Here is a 13,574-nt window from a genome sequence, read left to right as displayed (position 1 = left end):
GGGGGTCAGGGTCAGAAACACTTTCTGTTAGAGACTGAGAATTTGCCATGATACATGAGTTTATTCCACTAGATCATCTTTACATGAACAATGAACTGCATGTGCAGGTAAACAACGGTACACATTTGGTGAAATTTGAGTCAAAAGATGTACAAATTAAGTTAAATGTCCAGTAGATCCCCATTTACTGTACGATACAGCTGTAATGTGCATGGTTACCAATGTGAATTAGAGGAAAGAAAATAGTTAAAGTGTTTATTTAAACTATACTACAGTCAAAATCTGAAATTAAGAAAACATACCAAAGTGTCTGTTCAGTCTGTTTGTATAACTTGCTCCATTTATTATTTCTAGCTGTTATAAAATGAATAATACTTATCTTGTCACCATCGGTATGTCCTTGTTTTAATTACATTTTGTGATAAAAAACAAACATGTTCAGGCATTTTTTGTATGGGTAATCATATATAATATTACACTTGCAGTGATTCAGGTGAAACTAGTTAGAGACATCAGTCTTTCTACTCAAAGTAGTGGTAAATTCTGGGAATTTGATATCAATGATTCATTTCAAGGCTTGAGACTTCAGATATTCTTAGTTCTGTTTACTCTTTTGTTATGATAAGGTATGATATATACTGATGCTATTTTATACTAAATAAGTACAAATATATCAATCCCATTCTTCTAAGAAAAGGGAAATCCGCCCAGGAATTGAAAATGTTAATAGCACAAATAATTAAATAAGGGCTGCACCGAAAATAAAAATCATCCAAATAATGGCCGTGGCCAGTAGGAATATGACCTAAATGAATCGTGGGTCAAAAACCCTGAGGGGGAATGGGAGTGTAATAGCGCTCATGATAAATTCAGCAAAGCACCATCAGTACAACAACAGTCATACTTTCTACTGTTTCTCTGAGGTTCTCATTTGAACCTAAATACTGTTTTCACTCACCTAATTATCCCAATCACGATGATTTTGCCTGTATGTCTTTCTGTTTTAGCACCGTACACCACATCAATGAAACTCAACCAGGACAGCGCATGATCACTTACTACTACTACTACTATTACACACACACACAAATTCTTAATTTTGTAAGCATTTCAACATGCACATTTTGTAAGTGAATATAGGTATAGGTAACTGACAACAGCATTTCGGTTTTAAAAAGAGAAAGTAAAGTATAGTATGGCATGTCTGTTGTTTTACTGACTGAGTTATTACTGTGGAAATGTAGATATGACACTACATTTATCAAGACAGAGAAACTTTGAAAACAATTCAAATAGAGAGACAACGCAGGGAGGCTTACTTACAAAATAACAGAAATAGAAATAGAAAATGCTCCAAATATACGAAAGGCCTGCTTCTCTTTGTGTCGAGTTCAACAAGGCTGTAGCCAATATATAAAAATGCAATTAATAATAAAAGTATTTTCCCTTGAAATACTGAACAATTCCATCTGTTAAGGCTACTGTGGCTGATGATTCAATAATGGTTACTAAATATTTGAAAACTCTGAAAGATAATTTCAAATCGTTGGATGATTTGCTTCCCCAATTGGTCCTCATATATTATTTGCAATTGCAAAATACTGGAAAGGACTCAGTGTGGCACCCATCATTTATACGGGTTCAAAGCAGAGACCAATGGAAATGTGGCCATGACACAGGTGATCAGTACTCTTAAAGTAAATTGTCTTAAAATGTTTAAAAAACTTTCTTTCCTGACACAATATCGTGATGCGTGGATGCAGTCAGGAGAATATAATCCTTCTGAGAGACATCTAAGAAATACACAGGGTCCTCGGTGATGTCAGGGTTAAAGCCGTCCTGGACCAGCTTTGTCTTCTGCTGTTTGAACGTCTCGGTCACATCCAGAGAGGTCTGAAAACACAGGCAGGGAACCAAATGAAGAAAATAACTTTACACCTAATATAGTTAAGGCAATGAATACCTGTATGACTTACCTGTATTCTGAGAAACCATGGCCAGGCATATGCAGGAAGTGATCTGACTAAACAGTGGTAGAGTTCTGCTCCATTTAATTTGTGTTCATGTTTCAGGACAACAGCCGCCATACCTGCACGACCTTCGTATCCTGCAGACACAGATTGAGAAAATGCATTAAGTCACACTGAATAAATCAGAGGAAACCAACTGCAGTGCCTCCATGGCCTTACTTTATTTAGTCTGTGATATAATACAGCCGAGGCCCTGACGTGCAACATGTCAAGGAATTGAAAAGTGGAAGGACCTGCTCCTCTGGAAGTTTTCTTTTGAGATAGTCTTCAGTGTTGCTCAAAAACAATATTGGCTGTGCTCCATGTGGCTGTGGCAGAGCGTCATTTAGCCGGGTTACATAGTGTTCAGTCAGCAAATGAGACTGTAGTTATGATGTGTAATTTCTATTGGCTGATATTCAAACATCAGCAGTATCAACCATGAATCACATTTTATTTGTATAGCCCATAGCCCACAAATCCCAATTTGTCTCATAGGGCTTTAACAAGGTGTGGCATCCTCTGCCCTTAACCCTCAACAAGAGGAACCCTTTTCCAATAGGTGGAGATAAACACTTCTAACAGCTTGTATGTGCTTGCAAAGATGCAACAGACAATTTTTTTTCCATTTAGCAGTAATAAGCTGTGTGAAAAATATTGTTTGTTGGTCTATATTATTATTATCAGTGAAATAAAAAATGTAACTTATCACACAGAGCTGTCGGTTCAGGTTAATAGAAGGTGGAATGTGCCATTCAGTGTGACGTACTCAAATGGAGTAGAACCAACCCAGCCACCAGCACTGTGCTGAGATATAAAGTGCATCCTTTGTTTAATGCAGGGCTGCTTTTGGTCTGATGGTCCCTTTACACTGATTCTCTTTGTTTGAGGCTAATACGAGGGTTCATTCTTCTAAATTAGACAAATACTGGGTGTTTCTTCCAAAGGGACAATTTGTTTAGTAAAAAAAAATCCTATTTGTGTTACCACTTTGCTTACTTGAGCAGCAGCACATTCCTGTAGTCACATGAGCTCCTCTCCAGTGGAATCATCTCCCAGTTTCAGTTCGGGAGGCAGACACATTCTCAATGTTAAGGTTTGAGGTTTTTTCGCCTGTTAAAAGGGTTTTTAGTAGTTTTTCGTTACTCTTGTTGAGGGTTAAGGGCAGAGGATGTCGCACCTTGTTAAGTCCCATGAGACAAACAATGATTTGTGAATATGGGCTATACAAATCAAATTTGATTGATTGATTGATTGACTGATTAAGAGTAGGCTTTAAACCTGTCTTGGACCTGCTCTTAGTTAGGCTGCTATAGGCCTAGATTGTTGGGGGACACATGACCCATGGAACTTCCCTTTCCTCCTCATCGCGTTAATGTCTCATCAATACATGTGACTGACTTGACTTCTTCCTTGGAGTCCTGGTGCTTTATTGTTTGCAGATTCAGGATGGCTGCTGCGGCCACATCATGGATTTTGATGTGGATTATGATCGTAATGGTATCGTGATGGTGGATCGTGATCATGGATGGTGATCGTGGTGGCAGCTGATCGTAGATTATGATTAGAACTGATTGCTTAGATGTACTATATAACCTCTTCACATATTCTTCCATTACTGACAACACCTCTATCATTACGGCTTCCTTCATCTCCTTTTCTCACGTAAAAATACTTCAAACATTGATACACCTCTCAGACACTGTCTCATGAATGTTTTAAATATTGTTATGTTGTGGTCCTGGGAGAGGAATCCCCCCCCCATGTGGCCCTCTCTATAGGGTTTTTTGGTAGTTTTTCCCGACTCGCTGAGGGTTAAGGACAGAGGATGTCAAACCCTCTATGAGCCCTATGAGCCCCTATAAGCCCTATGAGACAAACTGTGATTTGTGAATATGGGATATACAAATTAAATTTGATTGATTGATTGATATGAAGAAACTGGTTTTGTTGATTGAATTAAAAATTTTAAAAAATGTAAACACCTGGAGTCCTGTCCGGTGTACCAAACAATGTCCTGAACAGACTTCAGTTTGTGCAGATCTCTGCCGCCAGGGTTCTCACCCGCACTTAGCTCTGGCAGCACATAACCCCAACCCTTGCATCAAGTACAAACTCTTCCTTCTCATTATTATTATTATTATTATTATTATTATTATTATTATTATTATCTTTAAAATTCGGTTTTGTTTTTGTGGCTCCTCAAATAACATCTCCTGCTTTTCAATTCGATACCAAATGAACAAAATCAAAAACCAACTTTGGCAGTAATATAAATTATAGAGTAACACAGATTCCACAGACCTGGTACAGTGACTCCATACACATTGGCCTCCTTGATAAAATCAACAAGACCTAAAACTTCTGCCACCTCGGTGGTGGACACGTTCTCTCCTTTCCACCTGTAGGACACAAGATTAGATGTAGCTAAACAATAACTTCAGAGTAAAAGTTGTGCTCATGTCAAGAGACTGACAGTCATCTTTTAGTTCCTCTGCCAGTGGGTCAGCCTGAGGCCTCACTGTGCTCCATGCTGTGCTCATTGTGTCATAGTGGTTAAGGGGCGGTGCAACGGGAAACACAATTCTAATGGGAGTGAGACGCTACAGCACTAACCCGGATTTATACTTCTGTGTAGAATCACCATAGCCTACACAAGTAGCCTACGCTGTTGTTAGCATATATTTATGTCTGTGGCGTGTCTGTGATGCTCTCTAATTACAACACTAAATGCTCACTTTGTTTCACACATAGCAGAAGAAAATGACTTTGTGACGAGATAAACCAAATGTAAACCATGGATCTAATTTATGATGTGGAGAAACATATTGATGATACATGTTATTGCAGGAAGCTCCCTCACATCATATTCCCTTCATAAAACATGATTTGGAGAATCTGACAGGACCTCCAAATACTGTTTCTAGAGGATCGACATTCATCAGTCCTCTCTGCTGCTGTAATTCACTGTCTGCAGGTATCCCTGTTAAAGGAATAGTTCACCGATAATTTGAATTCACTCATTACTGTATCTATTCACCACTATGCCGACGGAGGGGTGGGTGAAGTGTTTGAGTCCACAAAACAGTTTCTGATGTAAAATGTGTTTCAGCAAAATCCAATACAATTTAAATAAAAGGGAGCCCTTCTTCAGATGGAAAACACAACAGAAAAAAACCCATAACATGCCTCCATACTGCACGTGTGGTGTCATCCAAGTGTCGGGAAGCCCCAACATTCATAATCAACTAGAAATGGCATTTTTGTGAACAATGAACTGAATGAATCAGTTTACATATGATGAACGTGAATGTGAGTGATGTTCATTCTCACACTACTGACTTTCCTCTCTGGTCACAGCTGCTCAGTGATCAGCGCCGCTGCGTCCAGATCAGAGCAGAAGCTGCAGTTGGTTTGTACCGAGCTGGAGTTCCTGTGTCCTCCTCCACTCTGCTCTCACTTGAACTAATAAACACTCCTCACTAGTTATCAGGACCTGATCAGCACATGAAGTCACTTAGTGTTTGTTTGATTCGCTCCAGAGTTTATGAAGCTGCATTTAAACATGAAAAATGACTCGTCTACATTTTGTGCTCAGTACAACACGAGACGTGACGCTCACAGCCAGGACTCAGTGTTAAAGTGAGCGGAGCGACACGCAGACATGATCCGACACCATCGATTAATGATCGTAAGTTTGTCACCTAAATCATCCCTATAGCAAATTGAACAAATGAACGTGAACTAGTTCAAAATTTTAAAAAAATGAACTATGAATGTGAACTAGATCATTTTCATCTGCATGAACTGAACTTTGAACTAGTTATTTTGCTGTGCCAGTGTGAACTGCACCGGAAAACCACACACACTCTCACCCAAGGGCACGCACAGGATCGCTACGTCCGCTAGCATCTCTACTTTCGGTAGGGGACTCTAAAACATAGTGTAAATGAAGCCATTTCGAGTCAAATATGAATGTCTGGGCTTCCGGACACTTAGATGATACCTCACGAGCAGTATGGAGGCATGTTGTGTTTTTTTCTGTTGTTTTATTACGTCTGAAGAAGGGGTCACTTTGGCTGCAACACTGTTTACTCCTGAGATAAAAACACTTTTTTTTCAGGGGTAAACAGTGTAGCTGAATAAAAGCTTTCTTGTGTGCGTCTTATAGGTGTACGTCGGCCCTTTTTCATCCTGAGATATTTGTATTCTTTATATTTTTTCAGTTTTGCATCATCAACACACCCACTTGCTCATGGATCTCCTGTTGTGTTCTCACATGGGCTCATTTAGACATTCTCCGGAGTTTTTACTCAGGGGCTGGCTGGCAGAGTAATGGTATTCAATATGACCCCAACAAAACATTGTGTATCATCATCACTAAAGCAAAGTAAAATACAAATACTTGAGCAAGGTTGCATTGGCACAGTTTTGATCATACACACTGTCATGGTACCTGAAGGTGTCTCCGATGCGGTCATGGAAGTACAGAAAGTCCCTGTGATCGTGGAGCAGTAGGTCTCCAGTGTTGAAATAGACGTCGCCAGCTTTAAACACATTCCTGAGCAGCTTCTTCTCTGATTGGACCTTGTTTCCAGCATAGCCCAGAAACTGGCTCATAGCTGTTAGAGGGGCTACCAGGATCCCTGCCTCTCCTGTGCACAGAAAGACAGCGCACATTTAGAGGACACATCAGCTCTTCTTCTGTACATACAGATATGTCCGACAGACTAAATCCCTGTCATGTAAAAAGACTTGGCATGCTATTAATTTACCTTTTTGTGCTCGTATGCATATTCCAGAGTCTGCTCTGACTGGCTCGTATGATTGGGGATCATATCGAAGGAGCTCAAATGGCATAGAAAGCTGGAAAAGAAAAAAACACAACATATCATATATTGTTGAGTGATGTTTACCATCATATCAATGTTGACTTTATACGTACATTTCATATTTCCTCTTTTTACATTTATTTCATGTGTGGTATGGCAGTGGCTTATAACCACCTTTATAGCTTTCTAAAGCCTTTTAGAATATTTCAGCTAAACGTTTTATTTTACAACCTACAACTTTGCTGTTTTGGTTCAGCCATAGTGTTCTTATTAACCTGGTTTCCAGGCTCCAGATCCTACATTTCCCATAATGCAAGCAATAGCATCTATTTATCTAGTATTTCATTTAACTATGAATATATTGTACCGTAAAAAACACTAATCTGTGTCAAAACTGTGTGAGTGTGACAAAGTCCAAGAGGACTTTTTATTCCTGACCTTGTTGAAATAGCTTGCCCTCCCAATCGGTCCGACCTCATCTGTGTAGTTGAGGAATCCGATGCTGGCCTCAGTCAGGCCGTAACCCTCTCTGATCTTTATTCTTTTAAAGCGCTTGGTAAACTTCTTCCAAACATCTGATCTGAGACCACTTCCCGCTGCCAGCCGGACCCTGTGTGCGCTCTCCTCTGGAATCTAGAGGGAAAAGCAGCATTTAACTTAACAAAAGTACAGTCCTACATTTTGGGAAAGATGTCAATGCACTTATTAGTGCAAATGACAAGAAATATGCTCAAAAGGGTTTTGGGGCACTGAACATATTTTTGGCAGAAGTAGGGAGATTCTCAAAGCTTCATAACCCTACATCACCCATCACAAATACTCATGGTCATTTGAGGATGATTCCAGACCTCGATTCTGGTCATCACCATCAGGACAGAATTTCCAGACATGAGGACGACTTACATTTCTGCCTTTAACAATTAAAAGTACTGGTTTTCACCTGCTCACTGGAAAAATGTAAGAATCTCTTTCCAGAGCACACTATGTGAAGTTACTTTTCTTTCTTTTCTCTGACTCACTTCTCACTGTCTGTACTAAATCCTATCACTCACTGACTCGGGATAGGATTCTCGTCTGTGAATTTCCTGGGCCACAGTGCTGAAAATAATCTAGAAAATCTACGCCGGATAAAATAGAAAGGCTCTGTCAAAATGTGACAATTCTCAATGAATTATTGGGTGTAGGTTTGGGTCCAGATAGGATTGTCCACCTATTAGTGACCTCTAGGGGCCTATACTGAACCTTTAAACTTGAAATCCAATAGTATAGTTTACCAAGAAGAATGACCTATGTTTTAAAGACTTACCACAGGCTGATTGACCAGGTATCGACAGAGCTCTCCAATGTACTGCACCACAGTCACATTGTGTTTCACACAGTCCTTCCAAAACTGACTGGCAGAAAACTTTTTTTTTAACACACAAGTTGCACCTTAGATCCAAAAGAGAAAATATTGTGAAGATGGAAAGGCAAGCAGTCAGCAATGTAAGACAATATGCAAATAGAAACTCAGATATTTCTCTTTTTCTACATTTCTAACAATGTCAACGTAACATTTACAAATATAGCTGAAGCGAGAAATTTCCCTTTCTTTGTTTCAGGCTTTTCTCCTGCAATGTGAGGAAGTGAGAATTCCTTATGGACCTATAAAACAGAAATCCTTCTTCATGTTGTTTTCCTTCAGCATTTGTTAGAGAAGTCACTTGATACTGTAACTGTGATTGTGTTTATTATTGACGGCATTCGCTGCAGTTAAAACAGGGACCCAACATATATTTCTTCTTGTTTATTATACATCCTTGTTCATTTAGGTGTGTTAATCAAACATGTCTTTCTATTAAATATATCTCTAATTCGTGATACTTCCCAGTGTTCAGTTTGGTTTATGTGGGACACGGGTTCGAGAGGGTCGTCCTCTAACCTGAAGGTCAGTGGCTCACGCCCACTCCACCACTCTACATGCCAAAGTGCCCTTGAGCAAGATACTGAACCCCAAATTATCCCTGAGAGCTGTGCAGTCCATGTATAAATGTGTGTATGAATGGGTGAATAGCAAAAAACTGTACCATTAAGCGCTTTGAATGGTCATCAAGACTAGAAAGGCGATATATAAATACAGAACAATTGCCATTCCATGTGCACCATTAGTGTTTTCAGAGTGTAGCCTTGGCCTAGCATAAATACTGGAAGCAGAGGGAAATCACTATACTGGGATGCTGCTCTAGAAAAGTGCTAAATGTGTGTAAAAAATTAAGTTCACAAAGCATAATTCAATTTTCATATCAAGGCTTTCAGTCTGAAGGTGAAACACAGAGCAGTGTCCCTGGTGGGAGCTGGGGGGTAAACAGCCCAAAGACGGAGTTTAAAATCTACAATGACTGAAGTATGGCTGTTCTTACCAAGGTTTATGCATCCTCCAACTCCCAACAGGGAAGCAGACATGTGGTAAAGAGGAAGAGTGATGTAGATGATGTCCTCAGATGTGGCTCCACACACTGCGAAGAAGGCCATACTCACTATGGCTTTCAGGTGTCCTACGCGGGCTGCCTTAGAGAGACCTGGAACAGATTGGCACCGGAAATGGTTCACAAGCTGTATGTTTTGTACAGTCTCACCAATTTGTAGTTTTTTAAAACTACCTGGAAAACATTTTGTAATACATGTAACAAATTCAAAACACATGGCCTCTGAGTTGAAAATACTGACTATTAGTTGAGTTGAATTATTTCTCTAGCTTAGAGGAGCATGAATGTACAAAATGTTATGCCAAACCATTCCATAGTTGCTGGCCCACCGAGTTTGGTTACTGGTGGTTTGTGCAGATGCAGCAGCCTGTCTTTTATGGATCCAAACTGTGCTACTGCCAAGAACTGCTAAGTCTTTGTTTGCATTACAAAGTTGTTACAGAACAACAATCTGGACATGGCCATTAAGCTGGTAACTCACTGTCTGGTGAGACTTATGTTGGTAGGACTGTGTATTTATATCAGAAAAATAGACTGTTCTCAGCTTTACAATCATGAGACCAACATCGGATATCTTGATCTCACAGGTTGCAGAGATTGCAGATATTATAAAAAATATAATAAAAAATGTCAGAGTTACAATTAGTGCTGAAAACACAATTTCAACTCAATGTCCATTGTGTGCTTTTCTGTTTTTGATCCTATCACCCGATCTTATTCATCTGCCACTTCATCTTAAAGTACTCAACTAGAGTTGTTAGGCTGTAATTTCTGCACATTGTGAGGTGGCTGGCCACCTATAGGTAATATTATAACACAAAGCTCACACAGTACCTGTAGTGCCCGAAGTAAAAATGAAGAGGAAGTTTGACATGATGTCAACTTTAGGAAGTTCACTTAAGGTTTCTCCAGACATGTGTTCCACCTTATCCAATAGACTGTTGATATCCTCGGAGGGTGATGTGTGATCTACCACCCACACAGCCATGTTGTCTTTCTTCAAATCAGGTAGCACCTCCTCCACCAAATGCACCAAATCTGGACAAACAGACAAATTGGGTTATCTGAGCGCAGCTTCATCACACAGAACCACAGACAGTAAACACACATGTACAGAGAGCTGATTCCACTCAATGGTCATTTTAGATGTTGTATCAGACTAAATACACTCGTCCACAGTGTTCCACCTACTTTGTCCTCCTTACTCAAAGATGTGATGATACAGTATGTCAAACCAGGACACGGACACGAGGTAAAAAGTAGCAGCGAAATGATAAATGAATAATCGAGACGGAAACTCACAATATTATTACTGACATACAGGAACTTCGGGAATTGTTAAACCTTAACCCACTGCCACAGCTGCAGGTGCAACCTACTGAGCTGTCATGACCTTACTAATGTAACAAAACTTATTTCACAATAAAAGCTATCACACATGTATATCATGACACGATCTATTTCATTCTATTCAAAGTCAGGGCCAGCTGTATTTTTATCAGTATTACACACTTTGCTTTGTTCAAGATAGATAACAACCCTGAGACTGCAGACCCAACGTTCAAGTCAGCAGTGCGGGAAACTATATCCCCCCAACACAACACAGCACAAAAACAAAGACTGAGACTCACAAATCTACAGAATCTCTTTAACAAATCGTGGATTTGGAGAATTGTTACACCCCTTGTCAATATAAATCACATCCCTCACATTCAGGGACTGCACACCAGTCTCATACGTACTTTCAGTGTGACTATTGAGGGGAGAAGTCATGGCATTGTACTTTGCTCTGTACATGTCAACTGTCAGTTATCAGTTTACTTTTAACTTCACCACATCCATACTATCTGACAGCTATACTATCTTTAAAAAGATGATGGTTGGTTCAGTTTAACTACCCAATAGTATATTAAGTGATAATCCAGTAATATAACACTAAACACTCTCAAGTACTTTTACTAATTTGAATTCATATTTTGAGCTTTTACTCAAATATCTCACATTTAATTCAGCAGTATTATGTCATCTACTACTCCATATTTCATATCCCATGTTCCGCATACATACTGCAATGTGAATACTCTTTCGGATTTTCTCCTGTCTACATTTTAAAATGTGACCATTTTTTTATGTTTGGTTATTTTTCTTAATTACACTTGCTCTCTATACAATTTATGGGGATGTAACTATGGCCCCATTCAGCTCTGGTATAAAGATGCGTCTTGAGTTATCCAATCACTAATGGTCAGCTCTAGGTACTGGTGTAAATGGATGCACCTAAGATCATATGAAGAGGTGGTCTGTGACGCATGGGAATGTGTCCTTGTCCTTCATTATGAACCTGAAACATTGTAATGATTCTGTGATTCACATGCATTGATTTATTTGTGGCCACCGCCATCATATCGGTCAAGATGTGTTCTAATGCCAGGTGTGAACAGTGCCTCAAAAAGTCTTGGCACACTATTTGTCTGTGATGAACTCTTTTTTTAATCTCTTCAGATATGCACTGAACTCCGCAGTTTCTCCACACAGTTCATTTGCCACTTCCTGCCTGTGCCTGCTGCTCCACCTCTCGTCTGAATAATGTGGAGGATTTTTTTGCTGTTGTAAACACATCTGTGCAGGGAACCTCCCGCTGCATTGAGCACGTGAGAAAGGCAAACTGCAGGAAAACTCCAGAGTCAATTCTCTGACTGAAAACAGCTTTAGTGAGCTACTTGAAAATGTTACGTTTTCCATAATTGCCGATATGGTGTGAATGCAACAAAACAAAAAAGAGAAAAAGAAAAAAAGTTTTACGAGAATTAATTACTGTTAACAAAGACAATAAATTACGTGTTATGAATCAACGTGTATTCAAATACATTTGTGCATTTGTACTCTCAGAATCTGTGTGCTGTTTAACTTCTGGGAGCCCTGACACTCGGGCGGAAAGGGGCCCCTGAAAGGTTTTGTACGGCTCTGCACGGCCATCTGTTTGTGGTACGACTTTAAACACCTTGCGTGAGAGAGACACGTTTTGAGGAAGCGTGAGAGAGAAACGTGCACTATACCTGCCCCGACAACGAGCGTCTTCGCCCCGCAGCTTTGTAGGCAGTGGAGCAGAGACCTGGCTTTAATGTTGACGTTGAGAAAAGCGACTTCACAGCCCAGTTTGCATAATCCCAACCACACGCACACGAAGTCCGGTTCGTTGCACATCAACTGAGCCACAATGTCTCCTTTCTTCACACCGATCTCCGTCCGCAGCGCGTTGGCGAAGCGGTTACTCCTGGTGTCCACGTCCTGGTATGTGAGGGTCCGCTCCTCGAAGATAATGAAGGGTTTGTTCGGCTTCCTTCTCGCCTGGTAGAGGAAGCAGTCGAGGTACGTGATGATCCCCTGCTGCATGCGAGCCTGCGACGTCTTTCTGTAGCTGCGAAGTTTCAAGTAGGACATCAAATCCACCCAGAAGAAGGGATAGGTCAGCCTCTGGTAGACCAGTAGAGCCAGCAGCGCTGCCAGGAGGCTGCTCAGCACCACGCTCACCATCATGATCCCACTTCCACACTGGTCCGCTGCTGTACTGCTACTGGGCTCCGGGAAACCTGCAGCTGATAGCTCTCACACACACACACACATTTGCTCTGAACAAGTTGTCTCCCTATAGTTGTGGGGACACTCATTGACATAATGCTTAGCCCCTAACCTTTAACCATCATAAGTAAATGCCTAACCCGGATTCTAACCCTCACCCTGAAAGTCTATACCCTCAAACAACACTTTGAATTTGCGAGGACCAGCCACAATGTCCTCACAATGATGGTATTCAACCAGAATTAGACAGACAAGCACACACACACACACACAGAACTTTTGAGCCATCTGCACTCAAAGTGACTTGCTCTACCTAATCTCCCTAGAAGATTGAGCCCGGTGGACGTCTCCTGGGGAGACACTGGTTACCCACCCAGTAACCTTTTATTCACTCTTTACCTAAATTCCACAACAGCTGAACAACAAGCGTGAACAGAGCTCACACTCAGAGCTCATATTCCAGTGTTTACGCAATACACTTCCTTTTGATCTGAGAAGCTTCTGGAAGGCAACCGCTGCAGCAAAACTACCTGGAGCAGTGTTACTGTCCGAATCTGCCAGCGACAGACCAGGACCAGGCAGGCGTGGCACGTCTGAGGCAGCCACTGACAGATGAGGACTTGCACACACTCTCACACTGGAGCCCCTGAGGGGACCTTGGGGACATGTTTGGCTTTTAGTTTTCTTTT

General features: G+C 40.7%; 1 protein-coding gene across 1 annotated transcript; it reads right to left on the bottom strand.

Moving 5' to 3' along the window:
* Positions 1 to 41: 41 nt before the first annotated feature.
* LOC118125593 (very long-chain acyl-CoA synthetase) lies at positions 42 to 12,912 on the bottom strand. The gene is made up of 10 exons (XM_035184334.2): positions 12,363 to 12,912; positions 10,141 to 10,344; positions 9,241 to 9,399; positions 8,148 to 8,272; positions 7,280 to 7,474; positions 6,785 to 6,875; positions 6,466 to 6,664; positions 4,314 to 4,411; positions 1,977 to 2,107; positions 42 to 1,893 (listed from the first exon to the last, which is right to left on the bottom strand). The coding sequence occupies exons 1-10, from the start codon at positions 12,841 to 12,843 to the stop codon at positions 1,717 to 1,719; spliced, it is 1,860 nt and encodes a 619-aa protein (XP_035040225.1). The 5' UTR covers positions 12,844 to 12,912; the 3' UTR covers positions 42 to 1,716.
* Between the last annotated feature and the right edge of the window lie 662 nt (positions 12,913 to 13,574).

Source organism: Hippoglossus stenolepis, chromosome 18, assembly GCF_022539355.2.
Source record: "Hippoglossus stenolepis isolate QCI-W04-F060 chromosome 18, HSTE1.2, whole genome shotgun sequence".
In the NCBI taxonomy this organism is placed as follows: Eukaryota; Metazoa; Chordata; class Actinopteri; order Pleuronectiformes; family Pleuronectidae; genus Hippoglossus; species Hippoglossus stenolepis.
Note: the sequence above shows the minus strand (reverse complement) of the source record. Positions and strands in the feature narration are given on the sequence as shown.

What these genes read in the sequence shown, in the direction of transcription:
- LOC118125593 (XM_035184334.2), bottom strand. Translation starts at nt 12,843, where the DNA reads ATGATGGTGAGCGTGGTGCTGAGCAGCCTCCTGGCAGCGCTGCTGGCT. An exon ending in GACGCTCGTTGTCGGGGCAG is followed by an intron (nt 10,345 to 12,362) that starts GTATAGTGCACG and finishes CTGTTTGTCCAG; the next exon opens with ATTTGGTGCATTTGGTGGAG. An exon ending in ATGCATACGAGCACAAAAAG is followed by an intron (nt 6,665 to 6,784) that starts GTAAATTAATAG and finishes TTCTGTGCACAG; the next exon opens with GAGAGGCAGGGATCCTGGTA.